Raw genomic sequence first — 13,622 nt, 5'->3', positions numbered from 1 at the left:
AATGCACATGTGCTATGATGAGTTTACAAAATACATGTTTATTAGAAATTTTAAAATGATACAACGTTTTTTTAATTAAGTCTAATTTTTTGGTAATAATTACCCAAAAATTTTCAACTCCTTCAACAAAACCACATAATTACCGATAATTCAATATATTTTATGTACTCTCACGGATAAAACACACAGTACATATTTTTCACCTTAATTTTTCTCTCATGTTAATTTTTTTTCTATGATATTTGTTTTATTTTTCTTTCTAGTTTCCTTTCTATATTCTAGTAGATGAAAGGAATATAAACCTTCCTTCATGAAATCACCATCATTCAACTTGTTTGAACATGTTGTGTCTAATTTTGACCTTATTTGACTACGTAACATAATTACGGACGTAGATAGATGCACAATTGATTAGGATATGTTAATGTGTCAAATGTGAGTTAACGTTATACATTGGATGGAAGAGTAGATTTTCAGCAACATATAAGTCAGATGACCAAAATGACTAATGTCTTAAGGTTTCATGTGACGTTGTGGTGTCAATATCATTTGTATGGTTGCTATTGACCTAATACGATCATCCAACCCGGTAAAAAATCACCTTGAAATCCCAACATTATGATAATTTATTTTGTTAGTTTTTGGTTGTCAATTGTTTATTTTTTATTATCTTAAAATTTAGTTATTGGATGTTATTCTCTTTCATGCTATATTTTTTTATTCAACCTCAACTACTTCAAATTCCCTCACTTTTATTCTTTGGTGAATTTGACAAAGGAAATAAGCATATGCGTGTTGTTGAATTGACAAAATAAATGCTTATTAGAAATTTTAAAATAATGTTGTGTTTTTTTAGTTAGTCTAATTTTTTGGTTAAATATTTACTCAAAAATCTCCAACTCCTTAATCAAACCAGTAAAATTATAGGCAATTCACTCTATTCCTTACACGCTCATAGAAAAGCACACACTCCTTATTTTCCTTATCATTTCTCTCATGTTCAAATTATTTTTTTATCTTCTCTCCTTTTCTAATTTATTTCATAACTTCTCATGAAAGAAAGGAACATAAACGACCTCCATTAAATCACCACCAACCCACCTTCTTTACCAGGATATGCCTTCATCTAATTTTATTTGGCTTTGTTACCAAATCACAGAAGGGAAGAGTCTCACACTTAGAGGGAAAGATGTTAATATGTCTTATATGAGTTAAACTTTCAGATTGGATGCAAGAGAATAGAGTGACAAACATATAAGTGAGATGATCCATAAATCCAATGCCTTTAGGATTTGAATGAAGATGTGATGTTAATCTTGCTTGAGTAGTTTCTCTTAGTCTAATGTGATTATGCAACTCAGTTTACGCTCCCGCGAAAGTCGTTACATTATGATGAACTGTTTTCTTCGTTTTTGGATTTCATTTGCTTAATCCTTTGTTTCTCATAAAAGAAAGGGAAAAAAACCATTTGCATGAAACCGCCACCAACCTACCTTTTTTAGCATGTCGTGCATCCGTCTAACATTATATTGTTATTTCTCTATATCAGGGTCGTAAAGAGTCTCACAGTTAAGGGAGATATGTTAATATATCAAATGTGAGTTAAAGTTCCACATTGGATGCAAAAGTAGATGTTAAACAACATATATGCCAGATGACCAATATACCTGATGACTTAGGGTGTGTTTGTTTCAAGGTTTGTAATATGATTCCCGGGAATGTGACATTGGAAATGCAACATTCGCATGTTTGTTTCAAGTTTTGAAAATTTGTTCCCTGGAATGTTATTTGCACATAACATTCTCATGAGAATAGAACTCAGCTTGCCATAACTTCCCACTACCACTCACATTTATTTTCATTTTTTTTATCTTTTTAACTAAATAATTTCTAAAACACTTCTATGAAATCTAAATTTTTAACAAACACATGAGTTGGAATGCTATTCCTAGAAATATCATTCCTAGGAATATCATTTCAAGGAATGTAATTTCTTACCTTGAAACAAACACGCTTAGATTTTCGTTCATTATGTGGTGTCATTTTTTTAACTCCTTAAAAAAAACCATAAAATTACCAACAACTTTCGGACAATATGTTTGACCAAGAAATCCCAATTAGCATGAATGATTAAACCAACACATTCATTCAGTAAAAAAAAATCAAGATTAGAGATGGTTTAAGTATAAGGGATATTTCATTTTTCATGATTAATTTGAAACAAAAATTCATTTTCAAGTTCACGGCAATTTTCCAACTTAAGGGTTTAACCTAGCATTAGAAGGACAAACTTTGAATTTCAAGATTCAGAGTTTCGAGCTCTGTTAGTATCCTTGGAGATAGGTAAATATATTTTTGAGTGCTCTTTTATCTCTAAGACTATCCACAATGGTGGGTACTTCATCTATTTAGCACCATACTAAATAAGCACCAAATTATGGAGCAAATAAATATGATGCTTGTAGAGAAGGGTGGCTATGGAAGCACCTCTCTCTCTCTCTCTCTCTCTCTCTCTCTCTCTCTCTCTCTCTCTCTCTCTCTCTCTCTCTTCACTTTTTTGAGGCCCTACCTAAATAAATTGTATAAAAAAATTGTTGAAATTTAACGATTTAGAGTTATTGGTGTGACTAATTTGGTCATTTTTTTGTGAGGTGCTCGGTTGGCGAGATTGAGTGCTTATTCGGTTTTAATATTTAAAAATTGTAAAATTGATGATGTGTATATATATGACCCACTTAAGCACCTAAAATAGGTGCTCCATGTGGATGGTCTAAGGTCTTTCCTACATTGGACAAAATGAACACTCTCTCACCATAAATGTTGTACCCCAAGAATCATTATGGTGCAATGATCATTAGTGATATCTCGTTACATTTTTCTTTTTTAAAATTAGACGTAAATGTATTAAATAGTTTTTTTTTGTATTAAAACACATTTACGTGCATTTGTTATTAAAAGACATGACATAATTTACAAAAAATTAAGATAAACATTGTCAAAAATTCGTAAAATTGAATTTGAAAAATCACTGAATTATAGCTAAAATTTAATTTTTGATATCATTCAATTCTCCTTTTATATTGTGTTTGTTATTGTTATTTCTTTAAAAAAAGTTCATTTAGAATACGCCGAACAAACTTTAATTTTTCATAAAAAGATTGAGGCTTTTCAACGACTACTATCGGAATCTACAATTTACAATTTAAACAAAATTGTGTTTTTTTTTATTATAAAATATTTAGGTGAGTTAGACTCTGGAGAACACATCAAGGTCAGGACATGTCTCATGACTCAATGAACACTTACAAAGTTACCTAGAGATCCCCTGTCAAAGAGATTATTACGCTAGTAGCGGGGATTGAATTCACACCCATAAGATTGAGTCAACTCATTATTAGTTGAGTCAACCTTGATTAGGAATGCTATTATTAGTACTAATAGAAAAAATAGTGAATCAAAAGATGTTACCATATAATGATATCATTTAAATAACATTTTTTTTATCTGATCCAATAAATGAGACATTTAATAGAATCATTTTAATTTAAATGACCACATTAATGACTCTTAATTTATTTTATCATGATTATACTTAATAAAATGAAAAAATTCACAAAAAAAGAAAATATTAAATATGTCAAATTATTCAAATTAAAGTATTTGAAATTTAGAGATTTGTTTTTTTGAAAATTTAATGATAATTTTTTCAAATACATGAAATATTCCCAAAAAACAAAAAATATTTTTGTTTTTTGTTTATTTAAAAAAACTTAAAATATTCAATAGTTTTTTTCTAAGTAATCTCAATTATTTGAATTTCGATAGCACATCATTCTTTCTTTGCAATATAATTTAAATTTTTTATTTTGTTTAATTAATGGCTACAATTAAGGATATTATTTAAAGAACATTTTAATTTTTTGGTTGACCTCTTTAAAAAAAATGTTTGGCCTATTAAACGACACAATTTAATATTTATAGGATCAACCCAATTAAAATGACGCATAAAATATAATTATTATAAATTATAAAAATATAATATTTCAAAACTATTGACAAATTTTTTTGTTTGTAAATTAAATAGTACCTCAAAAGAAATGAATGTAAAACATTAATAAAAAAAAGTTAAAAGATTCAAATAATTCAGTTTTTTTATACAGATAGAAAAATTGAACTTTTTGAATTTTAAATATCTTTCATTTATTTGATATAATATACTTCAATATTTGTTTGTTTCCATCTTTTTTTGGTTTAGTTATTTCCTTTAATTAAGGGTTATAATTAACGCTATTATTTAATTTGTTTTCTTTTTTCCTTCTCGTCCATCAAATGAGGTATTTTCATTCTTAATAATTAAATGGGACATTTTAACCTTTAAGAAATCATTCTAATTTAAATTAAATGACATATTAATTACTCTTAAATTGTTTTATCATTATTATCCTTAATAAAAGGAAAAAAAGAATATTTGTGAACTATATAAAATTATTAAGTATACAAATATATGAAACTTCCGTGTTAATATAATTCATTTTGACTTGTTAATAATACCAAATACGTGAAACTTAGAAAGAAAAAAAAGAAAACAAAAAGAAAAAAGACACGACATTGAGACAAAAGATTGAAAAGAATACAATTTTTTTATTGAAATTGTGCGTGGAATTGCTTGCAAATGGAGGTTATTTATAATACAGTGTAGATAGCAAAATTAACAATATTTTTAATAGTCCCTGAAAAAAATTATTTAATAGTAACTATCTAATTGACAAATCAAAGGAGAAAAAAAGTCATATATTGATTGTCAAATAAATGAGATGAAACGACACTTAAAGGATCATGTCCTATATTGTCAAAAAAATAAAAAATAAACCATGATTATTGATCAATGGTTGATTGAAGTTTTTGATACATTCTATTGAAGAAACTATGTTAAGTGAAAATCCGTGCAAATGGAGGTTATTTATAATACATTGTAGATAGCAAAATTTACAATATTTTTAATAGTCCCTGAAAAAAAATTATTTAATAGTAACTATCTAATTGACAAATCAAAGGAGAAAAAAAGTCATATATTGATTGTCAAATAAATGAGATGAAATGACAATTAAAGGATCATGTCCTATATTGTCAAAAAAATAAAAAATAAACCATGATTATTGATCAATGGTTGATTGAAGCTTTTGATACATTCTATTGAAGAAACTATGTTAAGTGAAAATCCGTCATAGTAAAACATGATGAAGTTTAGATGTCTTCTTATAAGAAAAGATTTGTCCAAATTAGATGATGTGAACCAATTGTATGCAACCTTTAGGATGATGTTTAACATATCTGGACATGTCTGGAGATGTGTTTAAAAGCATCAATTATGATTCATCAAATAAGAGTTCATGTGTAATATATCATTTGTGTAAGACAAAAGTTCATAAAATAATTATAGATAAAGACTAAATCAATTTATTGAGATTAGTTTTTCGACATATCAATTCATTAAAAATATTCAATCAACCTAAGGTATCTAAACTCTAACATCTTGATTCTATATCAAATACAAAACATTGTCTTGACTAAAAATTATATTGTTGATGTTGAACGTCTTGAAGTCGTAGAATGTAGACACATGCTCTCCAATGGGACCCTGAGAAAGTAGCATCAACAATTAGATACAAATAAAAAAGAAAATCAACCCTATAATCTACAACTAAATGGTTAAACTTCTATGCTTTTAAAACACATAAAATACTTGTTATTACAAAATAAAAATTATGGGGGAAGAGACACATGAAAATAATGAAAAACAAATTGTCAATATATAGGGAAAAAATCAAGGCATGATCAATTTTGATTGGTTGATGAAAACTAAATTAGTCATGGTTCATCTTGATTGGCTAATAAAAAAATGAATGAGTCATAATTCAATTTGATTGGATGATAACAAAGCATTAAATGAGATGAAGAATGTGAAGATGCCACATGTACTCTTCAAAAAAAATTAAGGCAAATGTATATAATAAAGATTAGTTTTCTCGAGCGTGCGTTGCACGGGTGTAATCACTAGTTCTTTCCAACAACATTCACCAATATAACTCAGATTTGATTATTAAAAATCTCAATTTCCTCTCTCAAGAACACAACACAACAACTACAATAACAACAAAAAATTTCCCTCTTAAATCAATGTTTGTATTAGCATGTTCAGCATGTCCTTGTGGAAAGTAGAAAATTTTTGAGTTCACTTGAGGTATCTGAACCATTCCACCAGCACAAGCATGCCATAGATGTGGATCCAAATACCCTTTCTCACTTTCCTTCATTGAAACACTTTTTCTTGTTTCACAGATTGAATCCTAACACCCCAACAAAGAAAGATTCCAACTTTAACACTCTTTCTTCTAGAATTAGCAACTGGGTCAGTAAGAAAAATTGGTTTTTGAGAAGATAGCAAGCTTCTTACGTTTTTTAAGAATATGGTTGATGAAAATGCAAGGCAAGTTGTTTTCAATTGAAGAGATGAACAAATGGATTAGAGAAGAAAGAAGAGAAAGAATAGAAAGAATGAGAAGTGGGAGGAAGAGAAGAGAGGAACCGAGAGAGAAGAGGGATGAATTCTCTTCTCTTCCCTGTACTGTTCATACCCAGAAAATGGGTTGTTTGATTCCAAATTCTAACCTAAATTTGTTGTTTGATTTGATTCCATTTGTATTGTTTATGTTTGATTCAATCCGAAAATGAGTTGTTTGTGTGTTGTTGTTGTTGATTGGATCCGAAAATGGGTTGTTTGTTGTGTTGATGTTGTGTTGTTGCTGGAAAAATGAAGAACAAAGAAAAGGACATGAAGATGGTGATGGTGATGAAAAACAAATAGAAAGGAGATGGAAGGGAGGGAGAGGATGGTGGCCACGTGAATGAGAAGAGATGAAAGGGAATTAATTGAGTTTTTTTTTAATTTGTTTTTGTTTTAATTTTTGTTTTGTTTTAGTTTTAGTTTTTTTAATAGGTTTTTGTTTTAATTTTATTTTGTTTTATTTTATTTTATTTTAATTGGTTAATGTTATTTTAATTTTATTTTTTTTATTTTATTTAATTTTTATCCAAGTGGATATTAAAAAAAATCAAAACTAAAATTATTTACACAGTCAGCAAGCCACATCAGCCAAAATACACAGTCAGATGCTGACTGTTGGCTGTGGGGGGTAAACCAAGGAATCTTTATTTTACAGAGGGGAATCTTCAAGTTTTTTTTTCCATAGGGAGGTAAACCAAAAGTCGCCCAAATGGCAGGGGGATAAACCCCTATTAACCCTTAAACAAATCATTCTGACATCACATAACCGTTGTTAAACAAACCTTTAACATAGGGCAAGCATAGAAATACCTTCCTGAGTTTTTTAGAGTATTGACTTTTCTTACAGCACAAATTCTGGGACACCGACACTCAAGCATTCTGACATCACCAATAAACACAGAGCTTGAAGATAAAGCTCGACTTTGAGAATTGGTTTTTCCATACACCCACCACCCATCATTTCAAATTCTATCCGAACAATTTTGATTGAAGAAATTTTGGGAATTTTGAATTTTGGATTCAATCAAAACAAATTATGGTTTGATGGTTTTAGAATTAGGGAAGAGATGTATAAAGACCGCGAACAAGCCAATAATTTTATGCATTTCAAACAAATTTGTCTATGAATTTTTTTTACTTTCAGTCATATTAGTCCCTGCTTGTGTGGCATATGACATGGCAAGTCATGCGAGTGGTTAACGAGCAACATTATCACTGTTAACATCCTAACTTAATGGAGGGACGAAGTTGATTGAGAATTGACAAATTCAAGGACTAATTGACTCTTTCAACAAATTGAAAAACGAATTTGATTAATCCTTAGAAAGTTAACTATTCACTCAAAACCTTTTTTTCCCCTTGAGTTTAGTGGTGAGAATCACATCCTGCGATAATGGAATTGGATCCCCTCCTGCTTGTTTATGTGCGGCCATCTCTGGGCAGTTTCCAATCTAACGGCTGAGAAACAACAATGATAAAATTAATAATAAATGCACTCTAGAAGAGAGAGAGAGAACCCTCATCCATCGAAACGGGAAGCACTTGGGAGACATAATGTCACCGTGACATTAAATCTGGGCCACACAACACACATTGCCATACAACATCTGGGCCACACAACACATACAACACATCTGGGCCACACAACACAACACTGTGACTCAGATTTAATGTCACGGTGACATTATGTCCCCATATTTTCCCATTGAAACACACTAGCACAACCACATCTATCAAAACTTAACAAAACGAGGATCTCCTCCTTCAACCACCGCCGCAACATTCAATTTCATAATCTCCTTCACCGATTGTCCAAACTAGTTCTTCTCAAATCATAATTTCCTACCGATTGCGCCAACAACAACTTGCTCTTTCATACCAAATTCATCACCGTCACCGCCGCAATATCCACCGTCTAAGGGTCAAACCCTAACTCATAATTTTCCCTCTTCAATTTTCATCATTCAATTCCGCTTCGAAATTAGGCCACATGGAAGATTCAGAACAAAGAAAGAAACGGTTGAAGGAAATGCGATTACAAGCTGATCGTGCTCAAGATTCTGGTGGTGAAGGTTCCAGTACACCTAGTGTTCTTGCAAATCCATTGGCTGAAGATTCTTCAACTGTGTTATCAGCGGATACTGCTCCGAGATTTAATTACTATACAGATCCAATGAATGCATTCTCTGATAAAAGGATTCCTGTTCATGTCCGGCCGGAGCATTTGCCACCTCCTCCTCCTCTTCCTCTAAATTTTGTTCCCGAGTTTTCGTCACAGCATTCAGGTATCTTTTTATATTAGGGAATTGTTATAAGTTAAATACTCAATTAGGTTACTGAAATTGTAGGACTGTGTCCACTTAACTCGGACTTATCAAGCACCGACACGGACACGGGTAATAGTTAAAAGAAAAATAGAAGTGTGATTGAATGTAATTGTAACCACTTGTGTTAGTGACTAGGTAGTCAATACTGGATAGAGGGATCCCGGGTAGTGGGATCACAAAGGATAGATCATTAGATTGTATAAGAACAAATGAGAGATTGTATAAAAAACAGAGAACAAGCAAAGTTATGATAAAAGAATTACTAGTTAGAGATTCAATGTGTCTTTTAATGTCTATTCTAGAAATAGCTGATACCAATGTAACAAACAAAAAAAACATATAATGAACAGAAAAGACAGAGAAGAACAATAAACATGGGTGTAGGTTATACAATATACAGTCAATATGTTAAAAGTATAAACATTTAATGAAAGAAGTAGAATAGAGAAGAACAAAACAAATAGGGTTTAGGGTGAACTGAGCGAAGGCGGTGGTGAAGGAGGGCGGCGGAGGTGTGAATGTTTGATACGATGGAAGGGAGAAGAGAGAAAGGGTTTAGGGTTGAAAACGGAGGATACAAAGAGAGAATGGCAATGAGGAGAGAAAAGGGTTAGGGTTGTGCAAAATACCCAAATTTTCCTTCAAACGGTTCAAATTTTAAGGGGAAAATCGTGATTTTCCTGTAGCGGGAACCTGGGAACCAGAGCATGCGAACCGGGAACCCGATCTCCCACCTAAAGCGGCTGCGAACCAGAAATGGACTGGGATTTGCATTCCCGTCACAGTTTTTCACTTAGGTGTGCCGCTCCTCCGGGATCCGTCCAAAATTGGCCGAGATTGACTGCCTAGGTTAGTGTCATGCTGTTTTACATCAAACACGTCTTTGATCTGAAGTGTCAGTGCTACACAAAGCTCTACATAATCAATATTCCAAAATAGTCTATGAAATTGTAAAATGTTAATAAAGTCCGTCATTATATGGGTATTTGCAGGGACTATAATGATATTAAGTTGGTATTGATGTCGGGGATGAATTTGAAACTAGGGGCTTAGGCATGCATTTGATATTAAATGCAGACAGAGACTAAATTGATTAATATTTTTTGCTATTTTAGAGATTATTTTATAATATTGATAATGTGTTGACAAGGTCGATTTGTTCTTAAACTTTCAGCAACTACTAAACCTAATCTATGCTGATGTTATTCATATTATTATAGCAATGCATATTGGAATCGAGACTTCAAAACCCTGCTTGTATTCTGTTTAGGATAACCCTTCAAATATATAGTTTGAAGAAGAACATTTCCATCAATAGACTACAATCTGCACTATTATATAATTTGACTCTATCAAGGAGGTATGTAGTGTTAGGATCCCAATATACCTATTGCTCCTGCCTTAAAGGTTTACGGCAGAAGAATTAATGACAGAAATATTTAACATTTTAACTGTTTTTTGGAGTTAGATAGATGGTTAGGGTCAGTTTTTTACCTTTTGACAGTTAGGATATGTTCAGGGTTATTTGTTAGGGGTCAACCCTTGTTGCTTGGGAGGTTTATATAAGGATGCCTGACCCAGGTTTAGAAGGTTAGAATTTATTTTGTTATTGTAACTGGAATTTTTCTGTTTGAAGACAGTAAGCTCTCGTGTAACTTCTCTTCCCTTGATCAATAAAATTACAGGGACACATAATTCCCTTTCTCTAGTGTTTCTTCTCAAGAAACCTAATGCCCTCTAATAATATACCGAAGATATTAATTTAACCTGAGGAGCTTGATTGAGTAAAGTTTGGATATATTGATTTATTTAATTACTTTTGAAAGATTTAATGTGTCATCCTAGTCTTTCAAGGAACAAAAATACCAGCTTACTTTATAGCACAACAAATTTCTCTTTCCTTTTTTATTTTTGTTTATATTAAGATATGATTGAATTGAGGTCGGAAGCATTTACTTTAATGAGTTATTATTGTATTGTTATGATCTTTTCTTTAGTATTTTCTCTTATGACCACTCTGATCGCTGTGTAGATTTACATATACTTTTTTCACTTCTGACAATTCACATTGACGACTTTGAAATAACAGCTGCAACAAATCCGCAGATGTCTCCATCTCCCACTCAAGCATTGCCAACACCCTATAGAAACCCGGTTTGGAATGGACCTAGAGGCCCTCCTCAGTATAACTTTCCATTACGTCCATCAGGTGGTGGTACTTATCCAAGTCCTAGGTTTGAATCACCAGGCAGTCCATCATACAACTTTGCACCAGGCATGAATCAATGGCCCAACCATAATCCAAATATTTCTTCAGAATATATTCCAATTCCTGCTTCAGAATATAGTCCAAATCAGTCTCCAGCATTCAGGAACAATCCTAACTCTAGTCGAGGGCGAGGCAGGGGATTCTGGCACAACAACAGAAGCCATGTTTCAGGACGGGGTAGTGGACAAGGATCAAGTTCTCATGGTCGCTGGTCCAATGAAGACAGTGGTTGTGGTCCAGAACGATTTTACAAGAGGTCCATGGTCGAAGATCCGTGGAAATTTTTGAAACCTATTATATGGTATTCAACGATTTCTTCTTCAAATACTTCATATGCACGTGAGAATTCAAAATCTACACGTACAAAAAGGGAGGGACCGCCTGCTGTTTTTAGCAAGTCCAATTCTGGACCAAGCCTTGCTGAGTACTTGGCTTCGGCGTTCAATGAAGCTTCCAACACTGAAGAAAATGTATGATGACTGCATTTGGTGCCCTTAGTGTATGTTCTTTATATACCAAACACCAAGGAGAAAATTTCGGGAATGTGTTCAGGCTGCTAACATGAATGATTGGTGCAGATACAATGTCTATGTATGATCTGGGCAGAAACTGTTAAAACTGTGTAACCACATTTTGAGCGTTGTAGTTGATTAACGTTTAGGCCTATGCGACATACTGAATCTGAGAGACAGCAATCATTTAATGGTCTTGAGTCAAGGTTCAGATTAGGCTGAAAAATTGAATGGTTGATGTATATTATAGAACTGTAATTTGTTACACTGCATGACTATTGTTTTTATGTCTTTTTGATATTATAGTCATTGTCTGATTAGGATTTCTGCTACTCGGGGCACCACCCACTTTCTAGTTTCTAGGCATTTGTCTTATTTTTGCGGTGAAATTCCACACTTAAAAAACACAAAGATTTCACTCATTGAAAAGGTTTTTGTTTTATTGAACTGTATTTTTGTACACTGCAACATGACTTTTTTACCTTACACTGCGTGACTTGACCATCGTACTTCTGTATTTGATGGAAAATACTTGGGTGACATTAAGTCACCGTGACATTAAATCTGGGCCACACAAAGGTGTTGTGTTGTGTGGTCCAGATGTGTTGTATGTGTTGTGTGGCCCAGATATTATGTGGCAATGTGTGTTGTGTGGTCCAGATTTAATGTCACGGTGACATAATGTCACCCAAGTGCTTCCCGTATTTGATAGTATGATCATATTATGATGACACACACTTTATGCAAAGGACACATCTTTTGACACACTCATTTCATTGGACCACATCAACTATATGTTTGGTTGACCAAAATTGATTCTAAGACCATGTACAATGGGAAAAAAATTTAAATACCCTTCAACACCCACTTTTTCAATTTCCAACACTCCACATCATTCTCTCTCTTAATTCAACACCCATTCAATTTTTACCACTTCAATGGTAAACATTCAACACCCTACCCCACCACTTTTTATTTCTTATTCTTATTTAATCTTTGTTTTTATAATTACATAAAATTATAATTATCGATTTAAATTAAATTAAAATAATACAATTTTTTTTCTTAACTTAAAATGCAATACATAAAATTATAATTATTGATAATTGTTGGGATTTTGGTAGCTAAATGGGTAATCAGAAGAATTTTGGGTGTTGAATTGATTGTTATTGGGATCCATTTCACTAATCAAAGACTAAAACTTTAAAAGAAAGACTAATAATGAGATTAAGAGAGTGAAAAACTTGATTTTTTTTTCTGTGTCCAAATGAAATGATCCAAGTCTCTATTTATAGAGAAAAAAAATGACGAATTTTGGTAAAAAAAAAAATTATTTGCAATGAAATAATTGAGTCCAAATTATTAAGAAGATAAAAATCCAAGCAGCCAATCGTAGCAAGCCACGTGGCAATGTTTTTATCACTTCCCCTTTCTCTTTCCGCGTTTCCTGTTCCTCACAGTCTCTGTCGGCGCGTGACGTGCACGCGCCATTTTCGGCCAATCTCGCGAAGCCACGTGGCAGGTCGGACAGCATTTCAACTTGTTGAATTAATTCACCATCTCTTTCCTCCATGTCATGTTCAATAAGGGCACTACAATGGTTAAACATGTTGAATGTGGGATTCAACAACCCCATTGCACATGGTCATGTGTATGTTTGTTTTTTAGTAGAATTAATTTTGTATTCATAATTGATTCTATTTGAAGCTAAAATTTATAGTTTTTGATTATATAATTGACTTTTAGACACAAATTTATAGATCAACTCACTTTTACATGAATGTATTCAAACACTGATTAATCTCCTTTTAACTCACTTTAAGTTTTTTTTTTTTGTTGAAGGAAACTCACTTTAAGTTAGAACCAGTTTTACAAAATCAATTTACTCAATTAATTTTTTTTTTCCAAACCAAAATTTACTAAGTTACCTGTTCACCTTTTGTTTATTT

General features: G+C 32.1%; 1 protein-coding gene across 1 annotated transcript; it reads left to right on the top strand.

Moving 5' to 3' along the window:
* Positions 1 to 8,293: 8,293 nt before the first annotated feature.
* On the top strand, positions 8,294 to 12,005 carry SIC (hydroxyproline-rich glycoprotein family protein). Its single transcript, XM_085715647.1, has 2 exons — positions 8,294 to 8,850; positions 10,982 to 12,005. The coding sequence occupies exons 1-2, from the start codon at positions 8,556 to 8,558 to the stop codon at positions 11,635 to 11,637; spliced, it is 951 nt and encodes a 316-aa protein (XP_085571773.1). The 5' UTR covers positions 8,294 to 8,555; the 3' UTR covers positions 11,638 to 12,005.
* Positions 12,006 to 13,622: the final 1,617 nt, after the last annotated feature.

The sequence above is a fragment of the Medicago sativa genome, chromosome 5 (genome assembly GCF_051527215.1).
Source record: "Medicago sativa cultivar Bolivia chromosome 5, Bolivia_mono, whole genome shotgun sequence".
NCBI lineage: Eukaryota > Viridiplantae > Streptophyta > Magnoliopsida > Fabales > Fabaceae > Medicago > Medicago sativa.
This window is presented reverse-complemented; position numbering and strand designations above follow the sequence as displayed.